This window comes from Schistocerca serialis, chromosome 7, assembly GCF_023864345.2.
Source record: "Schistocerca serialis cubense isolate TAMUIC-IGC-003099 chromosome 7, iqSchSeri2.2, whole genome shotgun sequence".
NCBI lineage: Eukaryota > Metazoa > Arthropoda > Insecta > Orthoptera > Acrididae > Schistocerca > Schistocerca serialis.
This window is the reverse complement of record NC_064644.1, coordinates 209,548,726-209,571,743: the sequence shown is the minus strand read 5'-3', so window position 1 is coordinate 209,571,743 and position 23,018 is coordinate 209,548,726. Positions and strand designations below refer to the sequence as shown.

General features: G+C 42.4%; 1 protein-coding gene across 1 annotated transcript in view; it reads right to left on the bottom strand.

The window, feature by feature from the left end:
- Positions 1-23,018, bottom strand: part of LOC126412174 (cytochrome P450 4C1-like) — a 121,253-nt gene that overhangs the window by 20,278 nt on the left and 77,957 nt on the right. The window contains exons 6-10 of the mRNA XM_050081655.1: positions 22,363-22,489; positions 17,396-17,468; positions 17,207-17,316; positions 7,714-7,782; positions 7,457-7,628 (exon numbers count right to left, since the gene is read on the bottom strand). Coding sequence (XP_049937612.1) covers positions 7,457-7,628; positions 7,714-7,782; positions 17,207-17,316; positions 17,396-17,468; positions 22,363-22,489 — 551 coding nt within the window. The remainder of the gene's footprint in view (positions 1-7,456; positions 7,629-7,713; positions 7,783-17,206; positions 17,317-17,395; positions 17,469-22,362; positions 22,490-23,018) is intronic.

Here is a 23,018-nt window from a genome sequence, read left to right as displayed (position 1 = left end):
ATTGTAAAACACATCGTAGTAAAGGTGACAGTCTCCATGAATGTTTCACTGAAAGCCGAGGAGAAAAGCATCTGGGGAGGAGAGAATGTGTTCAGCAATGTTGAAGGATGTGGGTGGAAAAATATATGGCTCCGTTAAATAGGAAACTATAAAGATGGGGTTAGGTGTTGGAGCGGATAGTGGGAAGACAGAAGGCAAGGAGGAGTTTGCTGTAGGGGTGCATCAGTAGTATCAGGAAAATAGGCATAGGGAGAGATGGAGAGCGAAAAGCGGAGGGGAGCTCTTGTATATGGACTGGGATAGGTGACGAAGCGTTGTAGTCGGTAGGTCGGATAAGGCCGGTTCTCATTGTCTGGGAGAGGTAGTTGGCTGGGGATAGGGTATTGAGTAAGTGTATGGTCGGGACAGGCGGATGTGTTTGTAAAGAAGAGGCAGCACACCAGAAATAGCGATTACAAATAATGGAAATGAGCGTTGGGCGTCATTGGCCGGGAGGCCCCTTACGAGGCAGGTCCGGCCTCCTTGGTGCAGGTTTTATTACATTCGACGCCACATTGGGCGACCTGCGTGCCGGATGGGTATGAGATTATGTTGAAGAAAACACAACACCCAGTCCCTGAGCGGAGAAAATCCTCGACCCAGCCAGGAATCGAACCTGGGCCCGTAGGACAGCAATCCGTCACGCTGACCACTCAGCTATCGGGGCGGACATTAGAGATGATACAATAGGGTTACTAGAATCTTCGAGTAGCTTGCAGATAGGGTAGGATATGCAGAGGTATTCGATGTAGGTGAGGAGAGGTGGAAGTTTGGTAAGATGGTACAGGATCCAAGGGTAGGAGGGTGGTGGAAGATAAAAGAATGTGGGAAACGAGGCGAATTGCATAACGTTCAAATAATTGTAGGGACTTATGGAACTTAGGTGGGTCATATATCAATGCAACAATTGCTTAGGAGAGTATAAAAATGGTTCAAATGGTTCTGAGCACTATGGGACTTAACATCTGTGGTCATCAGTCCCCTAGATCTTAGAACTACTTAAACCTAACTAACCTAAGGACATCACACACATCCATTCCCGAGGCAGGATTCGAACCTGCGACCGTAGCAGTCGCGCGTTAGGATAGTATAGGTCAGGTTAACATATATTCATCTACACTACTGGCCATTAAAGGTGCTACACCAAGAAGAAATGCAGATGACAAACGGGTATTCATTGGAAAAAAATATATGATACTAGAACTGACATGTGAACACATTTTCACGCAATTTGGGTGCATAGATCCTGAGACATCAGTATCCAGAACAACCACCTGTGGCCGTAATAACGGCCTTGATACGCCTGGGCATTGAGTCAAACAGAGCTTGGATGGCGTGGACAGGTACAGCTGTATATGCAGCTTCAACTCGATACCACAGATCATCAAGAGTAGTGACTGGCGTATTGTGACGAGTCAGTTGCTCGGCCACCATTGACCAGACGTTTTCACTTGGTGAGAGATCTGGAGAATGTGCTGGCCAGGGCAGCAGTCAAACATTTTCTGTATCCAGAAAGGCCCTTACAGAACCTGCAAAATGCGGTCGTGCATTATCCTGCTGAAATGTGGGGTTTCGCAGGGATCGAATGCAGGGTAGAGCCACGGGAGGTGACCGAGACGTGTAACCAATGGCACCCCTTGCCATCACGCCGGGTGATACGCCAGTATGGCGATGACGAATACACATTTCCAATGTGCGTTCACCGTGATGTCGCCAAACACGGATGCGACCATCATGATGTAAACAGAAGCTGGATTCATCCGAAAAAATGACGTTTTGCCATTCGTGCACCCAGGTTCGTCGTTGAGTACACCATCGCAGGCGCTCCTGTCTGTGATGCAGCGTCAAGGGTAACCGCAGCCATGGTCTCCGAGCTGATAGTCCACGCTGTTGCAAACGTCGTCGAACTGTTCGTGCAGATAGTTGTTGTCTTGCAAACGTCCCCATCTGTTGGCTAAGGGATCGAGACGTGGCTGCAAGATCCGTTACAGCCATGCGGATAAGATGCCTGTGATCTCGACTGTTAGTGATAAGAGGCAGTTGCGATCCAGCACGGCGTTCCGTATTACCCTCCTGAACCCACCGATTCCATATTATGCTAACAGTTATTGGATCTCGACCAACGCGAGCAGCAATGTCGCGATACAATAAACCGCACTCGCGATAGGCTACAATCCGACCTTTATCAAAGTCGGAAACGTGATGGTATGCATTTCTCCTCCTTACACGAGGCATCACAACAACGTTTCACCAGGCAATGCCGGTCAACTGCTGTTTGTGTATGAGAAATCGGTTGGAAACTTTGCTCATGTCAGCACGTTGTTTGTGTTGCCACCGGCGCCAACCTTGTATGAATACTCCGAAAAGCTATTCATTTGCATATCACATAATCTTCTTCCTGTCGGTTAAATTTCACATTTGTAGCACGTCATCTTCGTGGTTTAGCAATTTTAATGGCCAATAGAGTATATGCCGATGTCGCAAGCCGAAGATAATGAGATAGAGAAAGTATATCTTCATATTAAACGTGTAATGCAGATCGTAACATGAAAATCTAATAAAGATGGGGGAATGAAATGCGGCTGGAGTCGAAGGAGCAGAAGAATGAGTTAGGGAAAAATGTGGGCTAGGGAGCAAAAATGAAGAAGGAGGAGGACTAACTGCGCTCTGCAATAAATTCTAGTTAATAATAGCGAATACTCTGTTCTAGAATCACAAGGGGAAGAGATATACGTGGAAAAGGTCCGGAGATATGGAAGAGTCCTGGTGGATTACATCATGGTCAGACTGACATTCCGAATCAGATACTGGATTTTAGGGCGTACCCACGAGGAGATATAGGCTCAGATAACAATTTAGCAATGATGAAGCGTAGACTGAAGGTTAAGAGAATCTTAGGAAAACTGTGAAGAGGTTGAAAAAGTAACGATTGTAGGATGGACCGACTCAGCATATAAACAGGTCTAAACAAAGTTTGGTAAACTAAAAAAGAAATTTTTTTGCACTTTTCATTCTTTTCTCTGATGGAGGAGTGCGGGCTGCTCGAGGGCTTGCTGTATACTCGTTTCAGCCGTTGGATTTTACATTTTATTTTTAATTGCATTTATTTATTTTCATGCAATTCAGTGCACATTTCATTTTGACAATAGAATTAAGAGACAATGCTCTCATCATCCTGTTGTTCACATTCAGTTTGTAGCGCTCATTAAATAAAATTTTCAAAATCACATCGGTCTCTTGCTCCTCAACTTAACACAGGTTGATTCAGCAGCCCTTTCCTATGGGTTTTATGCTTCCTGCAACACCTTCAAATACCACCCACAAATCTTCATATTGCCTCGCTGGCTACGTGCAAACTATTAGTCTCACAGCAGAAATGAAAAGAACTTTCTTGTAGGATATTTAATTTAGTTAAATATTGTCCCGGAATACGTTTTCGCTACAGGCTGTAGTTTTCGCATTATTCAAGGAAAACGTACAAAATTTACCTTCAACCAAGCGTTTCTTGAATAACTCGAAACTAGTGGCTTAACGGTTCGTTTGTAACGAGAGAGACAATATGAAAATTTCACGTGAGGTTTTTGATATCATTGAAGGTTGCATAAAACTCATAGGTAGGGCCAGCTGACTCACCCTGTATAAAGTCGTTGACTTCACAGAGTTGTGCAGCACACCCTTTCCCCTTCCGCAGCTACGTGTACCAAGAGTGCTTCCCCTGTTGTCCAGAGATTGTTGTGAGCTGCTATGCTTGAGGTACCACTGTGTATGGCAACTCGTTTTTATATTTCTAAAGATGCGGTGGGACCGCCCAATTTTTATTTTATTTCATGAACGCCACAAACTGAGCGTCAACAACCTGATGATGAATGATTGTCTATTGAAGCACATTGTCCAGTTGTGTCACATACATAAGAGGTTTCGTGAAAATAATTACTAGTGATAAAATATAACAATCACTATGCAACATCCGAAGAATGGTAATATTAAGACTACTACATTGCTTTCACGGGAAGATAATGGTAGTCTGTCGTTACCTTACATGGAGATGCCGCTGAAGTCGTCACACATACGTAAATACATATTTCATGATCAATATTTTTTGAAGGCCAGCATAGCTTTTATATTAACAGAAATTGTGCAGGGTGACCACAACGATAAAATCAAAGAAATTAGAGCCTGTAGGAAGTGCATCGACAATTTTTACCATGTACCATTGGCAAATGGAACAGGACGCGTCGATGATAGTAGTTCGAGAAGTACATTCAGCCATATGCTGCAAGATGCCATGTGGGATATGTATCTAGATGTAGAAGTAGGTGCTGGACATTCGACGCGAGTCAGAGAAAAAAAGCGTTTTGAGATCAGTCTGTCACTGATATATACACTACAAAGCCAATAGCAGCTGTGACGTCGCACACCAGTACCAGAATTGGTTATTCGATGCACAACCTTTACTTTGAGCCACAGCACTTGCTGCGGTCAAAGACCGCCTGGCTTGTACTAGTTCGCGTATAACGTCTGACACAGAAAATTTGTCGCACCTGAAACACCTTGTATTTCTAATACGTCACACGTTTACGAGGCTACAGAACATTTTCCATGCAGGTGAATTCACTTCTAAGGTCATTCTCCGTTGTATCCACAAAGTGGTGAGGAGGGGGGGCCCCAAGGAAGTAGCTGCTATACTAATACACTCGCATCTGTTCGTTTGCGCAGTGCGCAGTCAAGAAAGTAGTAAACGGAAACACGACACCATTGAGCGGTTTAATTGATCCCCTGTTTGTGATTAATCTCATGGGTCCATCGCTCTCGACATTCAGAGTTAATATGAAGCAAGCATATGACCATATCAGATCCATTGCTCTCGACTAAAATCTCGTTGTTCCTCTATTCTAAATTTTAACATTTTGAAAATTCGTTCAGGTGCAGCATAAGTCATGGCATAGCGACATTAACACGCATAGATGGCGGTTGTATCGCTTAGAAAAGGTATAAAGGGGCAGTACATTGATGGAGCTGTCATTTGTACTCAGGTGATACGAGTGGAAAGATTTCCGATATGACTGTGCCCACATTACGGGTATTAACAGACCTTGAACGCGAAAGGGCAGTTGGAGCAAGACAAATGAGACATCAAATTTTGGAAATCAACACACCGGGACCCATAGAGACAAGAGTGTGCCGAGACTACCAAGTTTCAGGCATTACCTCTCACTGTGGATAGCGCAATGGCCGGCGGCCTTCTCTTAACGACCGACAGCAGCAGAGTTTGCGTAGACTTGTCAGTGCTAACAGACAAGCTGCACTGGGTGAAATAACCGCAGAGACATATGTGAGATGTACGGCGATCGTATCCGTGAGGACAGCGCAGCGAAAACTGGCGTTAATGGGCTATGGCAGCAGGCAGACGACGCGAGCACGACACCGCCTTCAGCGCCTCTCCTGGGTTCGTGACGGAATCGGTTGGAGTCTAGACGGCTGGGAAATCGTAGCCTGGTCGCCTGACTCCCGATTTCATTTGGTAAAGAGCTGATGGTCGGATTCGACCTCACTAAGACGCGGTCCCCAATTGTCAACACGGCACCACGCGATATGGTGTTGCCTTCATAACAGCGTGTTGACATGGTGCGACAGGATCCTCTGGTTCAACTGAACTGAGCGTTGCCTTGAAAAGACTACGCTCGGGTAGTTGCAGATCATTGGCAGCCTTTTATTGACTTCATGTTTCCAGACAACGATAGAATTTTTGTCGATGACAATGCACCATGTTACCGGGCCACAACAGTTCGCGACTGGTTTGAAGAACATTCTAGACCATTCCAGCGAATAGTTTGGCTACCCAAATCGCCCGACACGTATCCTATCGAACATTTATGGGTCATAATCGAGACGTCATGCACAAAATCCTGCACAAGCGATAGTTTGAGAATTATGGACGGCTATATAGGCAACATGGCTCAATATTTCAGCAAGGACAAGATATTCTGAGGTACCCCATGACTTTTGTCACCTTATTGTAAGAGGACTTAAAATTTTCTTTTCCTTTTGTAGTAATCATAGTACATAATTCATGCATCAGTTTTCAGCATCTTCTCAAATTTTTCTAATTTGTTTTCTTTTCAGAAAATTGGTCTAGGTTACTGAGAAAAAAAAAACAGTGGTTACTGCCAGCAGTGAGATAATAAGTTTCGGGGGTAGGGGGTTGTGCTTCCCTGACATATGGTCACCAGTATCATATGGGAACGCAGTACTGCTTCAAATGGGCGCGTTTCAGAAAGAATTTCTTGAAGTAATCGAGGACTGAGATAAAAGAAGCCCTCGTTTCGCACATTTCGGTCCCCGCACATGAAGACATTTTAATTAATTTGAATCACTTAAAATATCACTATGACACCATCTATTATTGTTGAGACACGCTGCTTACGTAAAATCTCGAAAATCTTACTTGATCGCAGATTCCACTTTCAGATGACAACACGTCTCTTTTAATGTGTACATACGGAAGTGATAGCAGCATCTCACAGTGAAAGACATTTTCTTGAACTGCTTTGGGACCTGAAGTTCCCCTATAAGGCATTATTAGATGTGACTACTTATTTACCTTCATGGGTTCTATCTTATCATACTTGACATAATTCAGAAAATAACAATTATATAGGCCGTATTGCAGATTAGCGTTACGATGACCAAGGTGTTGTTGAACCCTAGTGATATTTGGTCGTAATTCGTGTCAGGTATCAGCCTTTCCGGAAGCATCTTGGATGCTTATGAACTTCCACCAGTTTTGACGAACATCTTAGACAGTGACTGTTATTTATCACGGCACGTATTGTGAAGCTTACAGTAATTCATGTCTCCTGGAATTGCAGTTGTAATACGTGCTTGGTACATATAGCACTTAAGACTGCCCTGTAAGGCTGAAATTGGACAATCGTGCTGAACGTAATAAAGTATATACGAGTACTTGTTAATTGACAGCGTGGCAACCATGACACTGTCCTTCAACTTGTGAGTGTGTATCTTGGCTGAATGAGGCCGTGAGTTAACAGTCTGACGAATATAAGGTACACATGCTGTACTGTGGTGCGATGTGTATGATTTGACTTCATGTAATGTAACACGGCAATCTTATAACAAGTAACATGAGATCAGATGATGGCAGCATAAGGCTATTGAACAATAAAAGAGTCTACAATGCAGTCATAACGTACGAAATGCATTCTTCCTTTTGCAGCTTGACGAAATTACCGAAACTGAAATACGTGGAGAAACGCTGGAAAAAAAGAGTTTTATTTGATAAATAGAAACACAGATGTACACGATTACAGTAGCGTTTAGGTATTTTTATGAGAAGATATTTGCATTTCACAATGATGTATATCGTAATATATATAAAAACCTTATGTAGTTTACGCACCTATTTCTACGTCTTGCGTAGCCTTCCGAGCGATGAAAGGGACGCTGGGGTAAAGCCTCAGCGATTCTTTAATGACCATCTCAAGGTACTTCATATTATGTAAGTCCTGCATCGTTGGTTGCCGCTTAGGATCATCTTGAAATAGGTCTCGTAACTCAGCATAGACTTTCTCCTATAGAGAACGAAAGATTTTCGCGATTCAGTATCGTCAACAGGGGGGTATGTTAGGTTACTATTTAAAACACAAGCAAACGAACCTGTATTTCAGTATGGTGTCCCAATAAGAGAAGAACCCACGTCATGCCTGCCGTGGTTGTATCGTGGCCCTGAAACAAATGTAAAGTTTTAGATTGAAAAGCAAGAACTATCTAGCTGATCAGACTTCAGTCACTGCTGGATTTGTAAGGATGTCAATATCGGTAGAATCCGTTCAGTTTACGTGTTCAGATGCCTCGCAATGTCATCAGATGTAACAGTCCTTTAATCATATCAAATCAAACGGTACTCATATTTCCATCTAGAATACGCTTCATCATCGTAAATGGTCCTAGTATCGAGAATCTCTTCGGATATTATTCCGAAATCACCCTTTATACATCCTGTTTAAATATATCCCTGACAGTTGCATCGTTAGCTGATAGAGCTATTGTGTCAGATGGTGTCGAATGTGGGGATATTTACGAAACATTAATGACTAATACAGTTACTGCCATCAAGCGCTGAATGCGGGTCATAAATTCAGAAAAATCCATTGTAATGCTACATTATACTAATAGACATAAATTCATGAATCAATAACCTCTGTCAAATATTTCCTTCTACGTAATCGGTCTAAATAATAAGTGGAGTGGTGGTGGAAAGTGGAGGGAACAAAGAATCCTCCACATAGCCGTGAAGAAGGTTACTACCGAGCCGTAGATCGTTGCGAGACTTTCGGGGAGGTGTTGGCTGTCAGTGAAAGAAATATTTCACAGCACTTTAGCACGATGAAAGTCTTGTGAATACTTGGCACACGTCGAACCTCTGAAGTTACGATAACATTTCAAATTAAATACAAGAAGATGAAGAACGTACTCAATCTTCCCAAACCATAGCACCTAACCGCCTCAACCGAGGTCCGCACTGTGGAAGACCTGCGAAACAGTAACGAAATTTGACACAAAGTATTAATGGAAGAAGGTCTAGGGCACATCAAAAGCTAGGACTGACACCCTTGGGACTACTTCATCTTGTAAAACCGATGACTTTCAAGTCACTAGAATACTATGGATGGGATTGGCTCAAGTGAGAATGGGAGTGAGGAGATTCAAAACTGTGATGACAGTGTGTAGTCTACGAGGTGACCCTCTGTTTTACAGAGAACAGATCCAGGCAATGAACACTTACTTGGCTGTGATAACTGGGTGATCAAAAAGTCAGTATAAATTAGAAAACTGAATAAATCACGGAATAATGTAGATAGAGAGGTACAAATTGACACACATGCTTGGAATGACATGGGGTTTTATTAGAACAAAAAAAATACAAACGTTCAAAAAATGTCCGACAGATGGCGCTTCATCTGATCAGAATAGCAACAACTAGCATAACAAAGTAAGACAATCCAAAGATGATGTTCTTTACAGGAAATGTTCAATACATCCACCATCATTACTCAACAATAGCTGTAGTCGATGAATAATGTTGTGAACAGCACTGTAAAGCATGTCCGGAGTTATGGTGAGGCATTGGCATCGGATGTTGTCTTTCAGCATCCCTAGAGATGTCGGTCGATCACGATACTCTTGCGACTTCAGGTAACCCCAAAGCCAATAATCTCACGGACTGAGGTCTGGGGACCTGGGAGGCCAAGCATGACGAAAGTGGCGGATGAGCACACGATCATCACCAAACGACGCGCGCAAGAGATCTTTCGCGCGTCTAGTCATATGGGGTGGAGCGCCATCCTGCATAAACATCGTACGTTGATGCTATTCTGTAACATATCGGCGTACCTCTCACCCGTCACGGTAGCAGTTTTGCTGTCCAGCGCCATCTGTCGGACATTTTGTCAACTTCGTTTTTTTTTTTTTTTGTTCTAATAAAACCCCATATCATTCCCAGCATGTGTGTCAATTTTTACCTCTCTATCTACATTATTCCGTGGTTTATTTAGTTTTCTAATTTATACTGACTTTTTGATCAGCCGATATTTCGATTCTACAATGAACCTGCACAGTTGCTTAAGTCTAGCATCGGAATTGCTACATTTAATTAGTACTGTAATACTGAATTATAAAATCATGCTTTTGACACTAATTTTGGAGTTATTTATTTTATTATTTGTGAATTATGTGTGTAGTCCTGTGATATAAAACGTGTAACTTAATTAATGAAACTTATCTGTTAGTGAGACTTGCATCTCTGAAACTGTTACTTCGCTGCCAAGGTTCAAGTGGAACAGTCAAACAAGAATGGGGAGATTTCTTAGTGTTCGGAGCAGAGAGTCCTGTACAGGCAGAAAACTCTGGAGGGGGCCACCATAAGAGAGGTACGCATCACTCAGAATTTATTAATACAACTGAGTACCAGCACTCAGGGTCAGCTTGAGAGAAAATAATGTTATGTTACCGTTTTTCTTTAACAGTCCCGTAGCATACCTAAAATTATATTGTAAAGCCATTAAATCGGAATAATTAATCAACACCGAGAAACGTGATACACAGGGTGGTACATTGATCGTGACCGGGTCAAATATCTCACGAAATAAGCGTCGAACGAAAAAACTATAAAGAACGAAACTTGTCTAGCTTGAAGAGGGAAACCAGATGGCGCTATGGTTGGCCCGCTAGATGGCGCTGCCACAGATCAAATGGGTATCAACAGCGTTTTTTTAAAATAGGAACCCCCATTTTTTATTACATATTCGTGTAGTACGTAAAGAAATATGAATGTTTTCGCTGGACCACTTTTTTCGATTTGTGATAGATGGCGCTGTAATAGTCACAAACATAAGGCTCACAGTTTTAGACGAACAGTTGGTAACAGGTAGGTTTTTTAAATTAAAATGCAGAACTTAGGTACGTTTGAACATTTTACTTCGGTTGTACCAGTGTCATACATGTACCTTTGTGAACTTGTCATCTCTGAGAACGCATGCTGTTACAGTGTGATTACCTGTAAATACCACATTAACGCCATAAGTGCTCAAAATGATGTCCGTCAACCTCAATGCATTTGGCAATACGTGTACCGACACTCCTCTCAACAGAGAGTAGTTCGCCTTCCGTAATGTTCGCACATGCATTGACAACGCGCTGACGAATGTTGTCAGGCGTTGTCGGTGGAGCACGATAGCAAATATCCTTCAAACTTTCCCCACAGAAATAAATCCGGGGACGTCAGATCCGGTGAACGTGCTGGCCATGGTATGGTGCTTCGACGACCAATCTACCTGACATGAAATAAGCTATTCAATACCGCATCAACCGCACGCGAACTATGTGCCGGACATCCATCATGTTGGACGTACATCGCCATTTTGTCATGTCTTGTAGTAACATCGGTAGAACATGATGTAGGAAATCAGTGTACATTGCACCATTTAGATCGCCATCGATAAAATGTGGGCCAATTATCCTTCCTCCCATAATGCCGCACCATATATTAACCCGCCAAGGTGCTGATGTTCCACTTATCGCAGCCTCGTGGATTTTCCGTTGCCCAATGGTGCATATTATGCCGGTTTACGTTACCACTGCTGGTGAATGACGCCTCGTCGCTAAATAGAACGCGTGCAAAAAAATCTATCATCGTCGCGTAATTTCTCTTGTGCCCAGTGGCAGAACTATGCACGACGTTCAAACTCCTCGCCATGCAATTCCCGGTGCATAGAAATATGGTACGGGTGCTATCGATGTTCATGTAGCATGGTCGACACCGACGTTTTTGAGATTCCCGATTCTCGCGCAATTTGTCTGCTACTGATGTGCGGATTAGCCGCTTCAGCAGCTAAAACACCTACTTGGGCTTCATCATTTGTTTCAGGTCGTGGTTGACGTTTCACATGTGGCTGAACACTTCCTGTTTCCTTAAATAACTTAACTATCTGGCGAACGGTCCGGATACTTGGATGATGTCGTCCAGGATACCAAGCAACATACATAGCACACGCCCGTTGGGCATTTTGATCACAATAGCTATATATCAACACGTTATCGACATTTTCCGCAATTGGTAAACGGTCCATTATAACACGGGTAATATATCACGAAGCAAATACCGTCCGCACTGGCGGAATGTTACGTGATACCACGTACTTATATGTGACTATTACAGCGCTATCTATCACAAAGCGAAAAAAGTGGTCCAGCTAAAACATTCATATTTCTTTATGTACTACACTAATATGTAATAAAAAAAACTGGGGTTTCTATTTAAAAAAACTCAGTTGATATCCGTTTGACCTATGGCAGCGCCATCTAGCGGGCCAACCATAGCGCCATCTGGTTTCCCCCTTCAAGCTAGACGAGTTTCGTTCTTTGTAGTTTTTTCGTTTGATGCTTATTTCGTGAGATATTTGGCCCAGTCACTATCAATGGACCACTCTGTATAACAATAGTCTGGCTGTCATCGGCAGAGTTTACTCTTAATTTACGGTTTTATTGAAATTTTCGTACATTATATAAAAAAGAGGACTCTGAACGCAGTGAAAGACAAGGTGACATTACCGTGGAGTCATGTGAGCCACCACCCTTGGAGCGGTTGGTGAAAGCTAGCGCCGGGAGGCACGTAGGTCAGTGGCACACAGGCCAGCTGATAGCCTTGTCTAGTGCTGCACTTGGCTGGCTGAAGCACCACAGGCAAACATAGATAAAATTTTCTATGGCGGTACCCAGCAGCAACCATTTTTACAACCCAGAAGTGGAATAAGAAGGAACGCTGTGCACAAAAAGTAGAAAGCTGTGTTTCCTCCTGAAAGCACTAGGTGCTACGATAGCTGTCTCTAAAATGTAGCGGGGACCCGGGGAGGACCCGCAGTTTTGGGAAGATTTGAAAGGGTGGGACTCCACTGAATGTTGACTTCACAAAAACCAAACATTTATGCAACATATTAACTTCCTGGATTGGCTAATATGAATGACCTGGAGATTAGACACAGAAACTCAACTGTGCTGATGAGAGCCACTGGTTAACCATCTCAACAAGAGGAATCGTTAGCCCTAGGATTTCACCCGGAACAAGTTCCGCCCACTCACCCCTCCGAAAAAGTCCCACCCATTCACTTCCGGTTTTCCCGGGCTTTTTTCCGAGCCTGGGCATCGTTTCAGTTGACCCACGTGGTTTACCGCGTTCGGCTGCACTTAATATCTTGCTAGGTCTTAAATTTTGCCACATAGTTAAAAGACACTTTACACAAAACTGGCACAATTGGCCTCAGCTGTGCCAGGTACTTCCACAGCAAACATAAGAGAAAACAATTTAGCATAAGAGAAAACAATTTAAATATGAGAACTCAGTATTAAGATCAACAGTCTATGAAGAATCATACTTCTATGTGAGAAAAAACACCCAAAGCTAAAACAGGAGAAACCTACCCTCAAAGAATAATTTTCTTGGAGAAAGAGGAACCACAGTATACTTGACACTTAAGTTTCAGAACTCAGTCAGTATATGTGAAACAATCACCAATGTTCACTATACTTCCAAAAGACATCAAAATTACTTTTTTCTTGCTAAATCGATCCAAGCTGTTTTTGCGTGTTATTCATTGAATAGTTTTGATGAAAAATTTTAGTGGTGGAAGAAGAACTACCACAGCATGAAGGACGTTTTACAGCCGTGAAACACTGCAGCATTTATCTCTTCTATAACTGCTCTGTGACAAACATACACATCATCATTATTATTTTTTTAAAATGGTTTGAATGACATTTACGAAGTTAATAAATCTTTCGGCTAAAAACGGTCAGACCAAATAATAACGACAGATAATTTTCCAGAGACGTTTGCAACAGCATATAGGACACTAATCACATAGAAACAGTGATAATTCCTTATAACTTCGCTTATAATGCGTTGGTATGGCATTGGAAGTGTTGTGTTGGGAGAAGAGCCGACACCGTGTTACTAGTGGAGGCCGCAATGAACGCGTTTTAGCTCACGCAGGCTGGCGTGAGGAGGGAAGAACTATTCTGACGTGAGGTCTGGAACATGACAAGGAATTAGAATTCAGAAAGCGGACGTAATTAGTTTGATACTTAACTTTAATCCATTAATGATGAACGTCGCTCTTGACGGTACATGATTCTAAATATTATCTGATCAGAATACATTCATAGCAACTGAATACGGCGCCTTGCTAGGTCGTAGCAAATGACGTATCTGAAGGCTAAGCTAAACTGTCGTGTCTGCAAATGAGAGCGTATGTAGACAGTGAACCATCGCTAGCATAGTCGGCCGTACAACTAGGGCGAGTGCTAGGGTGTCTCTCTCGACTAGACCTGTCGTGTGGCGGCGCTCGGTCTGTAATCACTGATAGTGGCGACACGCGGGTCCGACGTATACTAACGGACCGCGGCCGATTTAAAGGCTACCACCTAGCAAGTGTGGTGTCTGGCGGTAACACCACAGGAAGAATTTAAAAGTTAAAATTCACCCATTACCCATGCAAATACTAACGAAATATGTCATACAAGCAAATATGTTACTGCTTTCTTTAGGCATTTCTACTTTATGGCATTCTTATATTCTTTAATTTCCGTGAGCTACTATGAGGGCCTATATAAACAAAACGACTTTGACTTATTTCTATATAACGCTCATTTTAGACAACAGAGTTATTCGACTGCGTTCGTGGCTTTACTACCGACGTAACAGATTCAATACCACTATTTTTGCATCGTACGTTTGCTCTGCTGTTTCTCTCAAATAAACGTGTTATAATAAGTGAATTAGTTAATGACAATTTGTCCTTATTGCCCTTAAATAACATCACGTTATTTTTTGTTTTCTGTTGCTGGCGATGCTTTCAGTTTTTTATAAATATATTTATTTCTTTAATAATGCAGATTCATATTATATTACTATCCAGAAAAACTTAAATTTCATATCATTACTGAATTTCATCACAGTGTAACATGTGTCGGACTGTGACGATAACAACTTTGGTGTAGCTTCCAGTTTGCGGAACTGGCGGCTGTTTAGGGGAGGGCCTTACACTATGGATAAGCATGGAGGGGGGGGGGGGGGGGGGTGAATGGGCGGGACTTGTTCAGGGTGAAATCCTAGCGCTAAGGGCCTCAACAAGAGGCCAAGGAAGGTGTGCAGCGTTTTCTAAGGAACATTTTTACCGATTGGTGCCTCGAAGATCCATAGGCCAGCCAGTCCGACTAGCCCCCATCCTGGAACCACTCACGGCCAACCCCACAACCCCACCTCACCCAGACAAGAAAACACACACACACACACACACATACATACATACACACGCCCACACACACGCATATATGCACACACCCAAACAAGCGCACTTACACACACACACACACACACACACACACACACACACACTACAACCAACACACGACCATGAACTACTCAAGTAGCTACAACTATCTCTAAGAACCTCCACACTGTAAACAGAAACTGTAAATAGAAATTAAGACTCTACACTTCAATCTGTACCACTCACTCTCCTCTAGGAAAAAGCTTACGACAACCTGCTCCGCTCTAATCGCTCTTTCTGCTCTCCACACTATCATTTTATGTGCTATGTAACATTATTACATTTGAACTAAGCAAAATGCATATCACATTAGAAGCAACACAATCTTTGAGTAATATTATTGTACTACAACTGCAGGAAATGCACAGTTTGATAGAAAAAAAAATCTCATTGTAACAATATCAGAATGAATGATCCAAACTGTAATGTCACTATGAAAGTCTCAATTGTATTGTAAAAATGAAATGTGCACTGAATTGCATGAAAATAAATAAATGTAAATAAACATAAAATGTAAAATCCAACGGCTGAAACGAGTATACAGCAAGCCCTCGAGCAACCCGCACTCCTCCATCAGAGAAAAGAATGAAAAGTGCAAAAAACAAAAAAAACAAAATTAATTCACCAAACTTTGTTTAGACCTGTTTATACGCTGAGTCAGTTCAAATCATTCAAATGGCTCTGAGCACTATGGGACTTAACATCTGAGGTCATCAGTCCCCTAGAACTTAGAACTACTTAAACCTAACTAACCTAAGGACATCACACACATCCATGCCCGAGGCAGGATTCGAACCGGCGACCGTAGCAGTCGCACGGTTCCGGACTCAAGCGCCTAGAACGGCTCGGCCATCGCGGCCGGCCGCTGAGTCAGTCCTTCTGACAATCGTCGCTTTTCCAACTCCTTCACAATTTTCCTAAGATTCTCGTAAACTGCGGTCTGCGTTTCATCATTGCTAAATAGTTATCTGAGCCTTTATCTGCTCCTGAGTAAAATCTAGTATCTGATTCGGAATGTCAGTCTGACCATGATGTAATCCAGCAGGACTCTTCCATATCCCTGGGCCTGTTCTACGTACATATCTTCCCCTTGTGATTCTTGAATTGAGTATTCTCTATTATTAACTACAATTTATTGCAGAGCGCAGTTAGTTCTCCTTTTTCATTCTTACTACCTAGCCCACATCTGCCCTAAACCTTTCTTCTACTCCTTCCACTCCAACCGCATTTCAATCACCCAACTTTATTAGATTTTCATGTTACCAACTGAATTACACGTTCAATATGCTCATATACATTCTCTATCTCATTATCTTCGGCTTGCTACGTCGGCATATATATCTGAACTATCGTTGTCGGCGGTGGTTTGCTGTTGATTCTGGTGAGAAGTACTCTACCACAGAACTGTTCACAGTAACTCAGTCTCCGCCCGCCTTCCTATTCACAACGAATCCTACATACGTTATACCATTTTCTGATACTGTCGGTATTACCCTATTCTTGTCTGAAAGGAAATCATTGTCTTCTTTCCGTTTCCCTTCATTGACCCCGAATATGTTGATTTTTGTCAAAACCTGTAAGCAGCTAATGGTCTGGATTTCCTTCTAATTTCATTCCGACTATATCGAGACTCAGCCTCAGCATTTCCCTTTTCAGATTTTAAGTCTTCATGTTCGAATTTCTGACAACCCAAGCCTCGACTTCGTTGATTATTCAGTCTTTTTCTCAGGTCACCTCTCTTTTGGCAGTCCCCTCCCGGGAACCGAACGGGAGACTAATTCGAAATCTTTTGCCAATGGAGAGATCATCATGACTCTTCTTCAATTACAGGCCAAACTTACTTATTTCGGATGTCTACGACCGCCATTACCGATGATTGTTATTAAAAATTTAAGCATTGGCTACGTTCAAACACAGGACCCTAGATTTTTGATTACTAGTCAAAGATGGTACCCCTATATCGCGGGTACAATCTCTATTTAGGGTATAAGACTGTTAAGTAAACAAATTCAAGTGGCAGAGCTCAGTTAAGAAGTCATTGTATTTCACAAATATATGTTTTTAATACCGATATTAGTGATTGAGTAGCTGTAATGAAGAGTTCCATTGTGGGTGAACTGCTCCATAGTATTGGATGCTATACAGTAAATACAAAATACTATAAAATGAAAAACATATAAACAACGCAGTAATACAGAAAAATCAGCAGAATGTTTGTACCTGCAGACAGGACATAGGAGGAGGTTAATACCACAGCTGTTTACCTCGAACATAAACGTGTCCACTTCCTCTTGAATCTCTTCGTCCGTTAGCTTCTGACCTTGCTCTGATTCAGTGAGAAGCAAGTCCAGGAAAGCCACGCGTCGTTTTCTCCCTGTGAAAGAAAGTCTCATTATCATCCTGTTTTAGAAACCGTATCTGTTTACGAGAATCTCATATGAAAGGTAAAATACCTAGTTCATCGTACTGTGGAGTTTTACCATCAATTTTAACAGTCATCCTCGCCTTTTTCTTCTCTTGGATCACCTGAAAATTAATGGCTTTCGTTATATCAAAATCTTATTGATGTTCTATTCTGTATCTTATTGGAAGTAGTTGATGCAAAATTCACACTCAGAGAGCTAAGTACTTCTCTAATGAAAGTTAGTACAATACGAATACTTAGATGTTGCATGACTGTTTATTTCTAACTACTTAAGTACAAGCATCTTGTCATAAAGCATACATCGGTGAGTCAAAAAAAAAATTTAGATATCCAGAAAAAATATGAAGACAAGAACCGTAGTGATAGAACTTGAGACAGTAAGCTGCTGGCTTATTGTCATATCTGTCTGGAGCCGTTGCGACAACAAGCGTGTTCGAGGATGAATCGATGAAATCGACAAACAGAACACAATGCGAAAGATTCTACCCACGATTTCGGTACAGAAATGTGAGGAGCAAGAAAATGCCATCGTTTCTTTAATACAGCCTGAAGGTTAATCAGAAGTGTGACGGGTCTAACTGTTTCTCCAGATGATTTAATACGTCCCAAAGACAAAAAGAAACAAGTATAAATTTTTCACCTGCTAGGAAACATCTGTCTGCTGCATGAATCAGTATGCCCATATAACGCGATTTAAGCATTCACAGTGTTATGTGTTTTCGATGGCAAGAAAATTATGCAACTCCTCTGTAGTCTCCGCTGTTTGCCTTCTATATGGATAAATGGATCCACATAATGCTGCAGAAGTACTCATACGTGTATTACTGCACCATAATTACCCGATAAGTCCTCTGTATAACAGGAACTAGCTGGATTATGTCTCTAGGTATAGTCATTGTCTAGTTCAATTTGCCTCTCAGTGCAAGAGGAAAACTGATTGGATGGGCACGATGACATTCTGTTAAGATCGCTTAGTTTTTATAGGAGAAAAAGACGAAGATGATGAACAATGTGACAGACGGCTTGGTAAGTTAAGCACTACAGAAACGGGGACGAAATGCCGAGAGAACTGCAATTGCTGTAAGTACACTAAACAAGAAAATTCTATTCTTAAGATTGAGTATTGTACTGTAGATATGGTTCGTGCTGACAGTCACAGATGGTGGTTTGGGGCTGCAGGTCTGCGCTCTTCCAGTAGCTGTACACTGCACACCAGCTCTAGTCTCAAATGACGCTGGACAGAAGGCGTGAGCAAAGTCTCTGTCCATTTCACCGATCTAAATAAAACCATAATCCACCGCCAAGATCGTTTTGTGGTTAACAAAACTAGTATAAAGAGAAACGCAAACAAAATTAGTAAATACAGCAGAGTTGCTATCGTCAAACGAGTGCGACGGGTTACTGATCGCTTCATAGAAAACTGTAAACTTGAGACCCATTATGCCATCTTATCAGCCAGACCCTCCACTAATATTTTTAAAATTTTTATTCCAAATAAACGCGGCAACTAGCCCATACAACCAAGTACATGACTGGAAATCTGAGTCTAAGTTGTAAGACATATGCACAGCGAAACTTTTACAATTAAAATTTATATACGTTGTTTTCATGAATACAAAGGCAAAGAACATTGTGTCGTTCACATTGAAGCTTATCCGTAATGTAAGAGGTAAAGGAACCTGTCAGGTGATAAATACAGACTTATGTATCATTAGACATTCATTTTACAACAACGGTTTTTCAAATACATTACAGGTTTGATTCCTGCATACAGCTTTTCCTCCCGTGACAGTTACCTTCCGATGAAGGGAAGAATTAGAAAGCCATTGCGTATGAGGTATGTGCTGTTACATAGTCCGGGGCCAAGTTCCACATTGTATAATGATGATCGTTCCTCTTCCACAGTAATTGCAAGCTGTCGATGCTAATCACCGTCTGAAAGGAATATCATAGTGGGGGCAAGTAGACTGCTATCTTTATCAAGAGGGTCAGCGTGTCAATTGCCCTTACGCCGATGTATCCCGGTATCTAATGGAAATATATAAATGTTGACCTATCGATCTCGTTAGATGTTGTAGGATGCTGTGTGTTACATAGTTGGTTGTTTCCTCGGAAGCGGCTCTTTCAATTGACAAAAAGACACTCATGGAGGTGGTATGCATGAGTGCTCCTTCTACTTTTAGCTCCGTTACAAATAATATGACCTGTAAGGTAGCGAATACTTAGCTGTTAACTCTATGAGTAGTAAGAAGGATCGGCTAAATCCACTTACTTCTTAGTAGGACATAGCTCCTGCAGAGATGCGAGAAATTTTCGATCCACCTGTAAACAACGTATGTATGCAGAGTGAAGCGACGAATGAAAATTTTTACCAAGGCCGAGATTGTAATCCCACGTCTCCTGTTCTCTAAGGAGACGCTCTAACCATTACGCCACGCTGTCACTGTGGCGTTGCGTAGACTACTCTAGCAAGCCTTCCTCCTCAGTCCAAATTCCCGTTCATGCCTCAGCTCACTTTGCTATTCTGTTCGCTTCTGTCTACATATGTACATAATAGATGTTTGAGACTTGGAAAGATCTCTGGAACAATGTAGATCCATTTCATTAAAGCACCCGCGCCTGGATTTCAGGCAGGATCCCCCATTTCATTCGACCGAAAGGTGCCAATACAGTTCGAGAGCCTCTGCAATGTTCGAGTTTAGAGGGCATGCCAAGTGAATGCGAATTTGGATTGAAGAAGGAGGCACGCTGTGGCAGTCTGTGCAGATGTGCAAAGCCACTGTGCCGGAATGGTGTATTAGTTAACGCATCTGCCCAGTGAGCGGACACCCTGGTTTGAATTCTGGCCTTGGTACAAGTTTTCATTCGTCATAGAGGGCTGGGACGTGAAAAGGTCTCTAGAACCATCTCTAGAACCATATAGTGTGATTTCATCTATAAGCATTTTGTCCCGGACGTTTCTAAAGAAATACACTCATCAAAAAGTATCGCACCACCTCGGTTCCGATACTTCTGGAAACCGTACAGAAAATTGGAATAGTGGTCAACATAAACATCATTTTCACCCATTTTATTGCTCATTGAAACCACACATTGCATGTTGTGCCACCATACAGCGAGACCTTCAGAGGTGGCGGTCCAGATTGCTGTAAACGCACCAGTACTTCTAATACCCAGTAGCACGTCCTCTTGCATTGATGCATGCCTGTATTCATCGTGGCATACTGTCCACAAGTTCATCAGTGCACTGTTGGCCCAAATAATCCCAGCCCTCAACGGAGATTCGCCGTAGATCACTCAGAGTGGTTGTCTGATTGAAGGCATATGCGACACTCATCGGTGAAGAGAACGTGATTCCAATACTGAGCGGTGAATTCGGATTGTTGTTGGGCCCATCTGTACAGCGCTACATGGTGTCGTGGTTGCAAAGATGGACCTCGCCATGGACGTCGGGAGTGAAGTTACGTATCATGCAGCCTATTGCGCACAGCTTGAGTCGTAAAAGACGTCCTGTGGCTACACGAAAAGCGTTATTCAACTTGGTGGCGTTGCTGTCAGGGTTCCTCCGAGCCATAATCCGTAGGCAGAGGTCATCCACTGCAGTAGTAACCCTTGAGCAGCCTGAGCGAGATATGTCATCGACAGTTCCTGTCTCTCTATATCCCCTCCATGTCCGAACAACATCGCTTTCGTCCACTCCGAGACGCCTGGACACTTCCCTTGTTTATAGCCCTTCCTGGCCGAAAGTAACAATGCGGACGTGACTGAACCGCGGTATTGACCGTTTAGGTATGGTTGAACTACAGACAGCACGACCCTTGTACCTCCTTAAAAAATGGTTCTGACCACTATGGGACTTAACTGCTGTGGTCATCAGTCCCCTAGAACTTAGAACTGCTTAAACCTAACTAACCTCAAGACATCCATCACACACATCCATGCCCGAGGCAGGATTCGAACCTGCGACCGTTGCGGTCACCCGGCTCCAGACTGTAGCGCCTAGAACAGCACGGCCACTCCGACCGGCGTACCTCCTTCCTGGTGGAATGACTTGAACTGGTCGGATGTCGGACCCCCTCCGTCTAATAGGCGCTGCTCGTGCATGGTTGTTTATATCTTTTGGCGGGTTTAGTGACATCTCTGAACAGTCAAAGAGACTGTGTCTGTGATACAATATCCACAGTCAACGTCTGTCTTCAGGAGTTCTGGAAACCGGGATGATGCAAAACTTTTTTTGATGTTAGTATAATTAATACAGGGCGGTGAATCTTGTTAGCTTAGTTGGAGTTGTTATCCATCAATCAGTTACCTTCTAGCCTTGTTTCCTACCTCAGTGTTTGTGATTGCCTTCATGTATTATATACATTTAGTATTAAATCAGCCAGATTCAGTGTCAGTAGTTTTAAACAGTATCCCTAACTGTTTGATAAATGGTGAGCCACTGCTCACTCCGAAGCGTAAGTGAGGATCGACCTCATTCCTATTTTTCAAAATCAAAGAAGAATCATATGCAACCAACTGAATGAAAATTTATGACGATACCCTGTTAGGAGTAATAGTGATCGACATTAGTGAACAAGTGGCAAAAATCCGACTTCTTCAAATTTCTTAGGCCGTTATAATCGTATTGTGCACACGTAAAAGAGATTAGCGTTTAACGCTTCGTAGGTGACGAGGTCATTACAGACAGGGCACATCCCAGACTGAGACAGGATATCGGAATCGTCATTTTCGTAATAACCACACGAGAATTAATTGTGTTTTACTGGCACCTGCTCAAAGAATTTCGGACAGGGTTTGAACACTGCTGATACTCCAGAATGGCAGTCCACTGACTTGATCAATGCCGTTACCCCGTTCTGTGGATCAATGCGAGAGTCCAGGTCATACATCTGTGACAACCATAGATGACTTCCAATTGTTCTTCTTCATAATAACGGATATTATTTACAATTTTTCGTGCATATCGATGCTGCTAGACGCAAGTAAACTTACTTTTTGGGAGAATCCATGTAGTACTTTAAGCTGCTTATAGAACTCCCTCCCTGACGGAGATATCCGGAAAATGAAATCGCTCTGCAGCCACGGGCTAAGTATTCTCCAAACTGTGATTTCTCCGACTCTGAAATAAAATAACGAAAATGATGTAGTACTTGTAACACAACTGTTCTCATAAAATAGTACATAAATCACGCGGAAGTAATATAAGATACTAGTGATTCGTGTGCCCTAACTGGAAAAATTGTTGAATTCCCTTAGACTCATACCTTTCCTCATGGAAATATTTACACTGTAGCTCATGTGTGATCATTCGGTGTATATATTTCTCACGACGGAGAGTGGAGTGTAATGTGGAGCATTTGGTGATAGTGGTGTAAATACTTTACTGGTAAATTACATGGAGCTATTCTTACCATACGTAATTTAACAATATGTGACCAGAACTAGTGGTACTAAATCATTCAGTTTTATTGATAACCAAAACAAATAAATATCTTCTAATGTTCAGCAAACATTTATGTCAATTATAGCAAACCTAGTAAAGTACAACGCTGTGCCGAAGCGAACTTAAGATGACCTGTATTGTGAGTAGCACTGTAGTGGATCAAATCCAAGTGAAGCTTCAGAGAACCGCGGGTGAGAAGAACCTC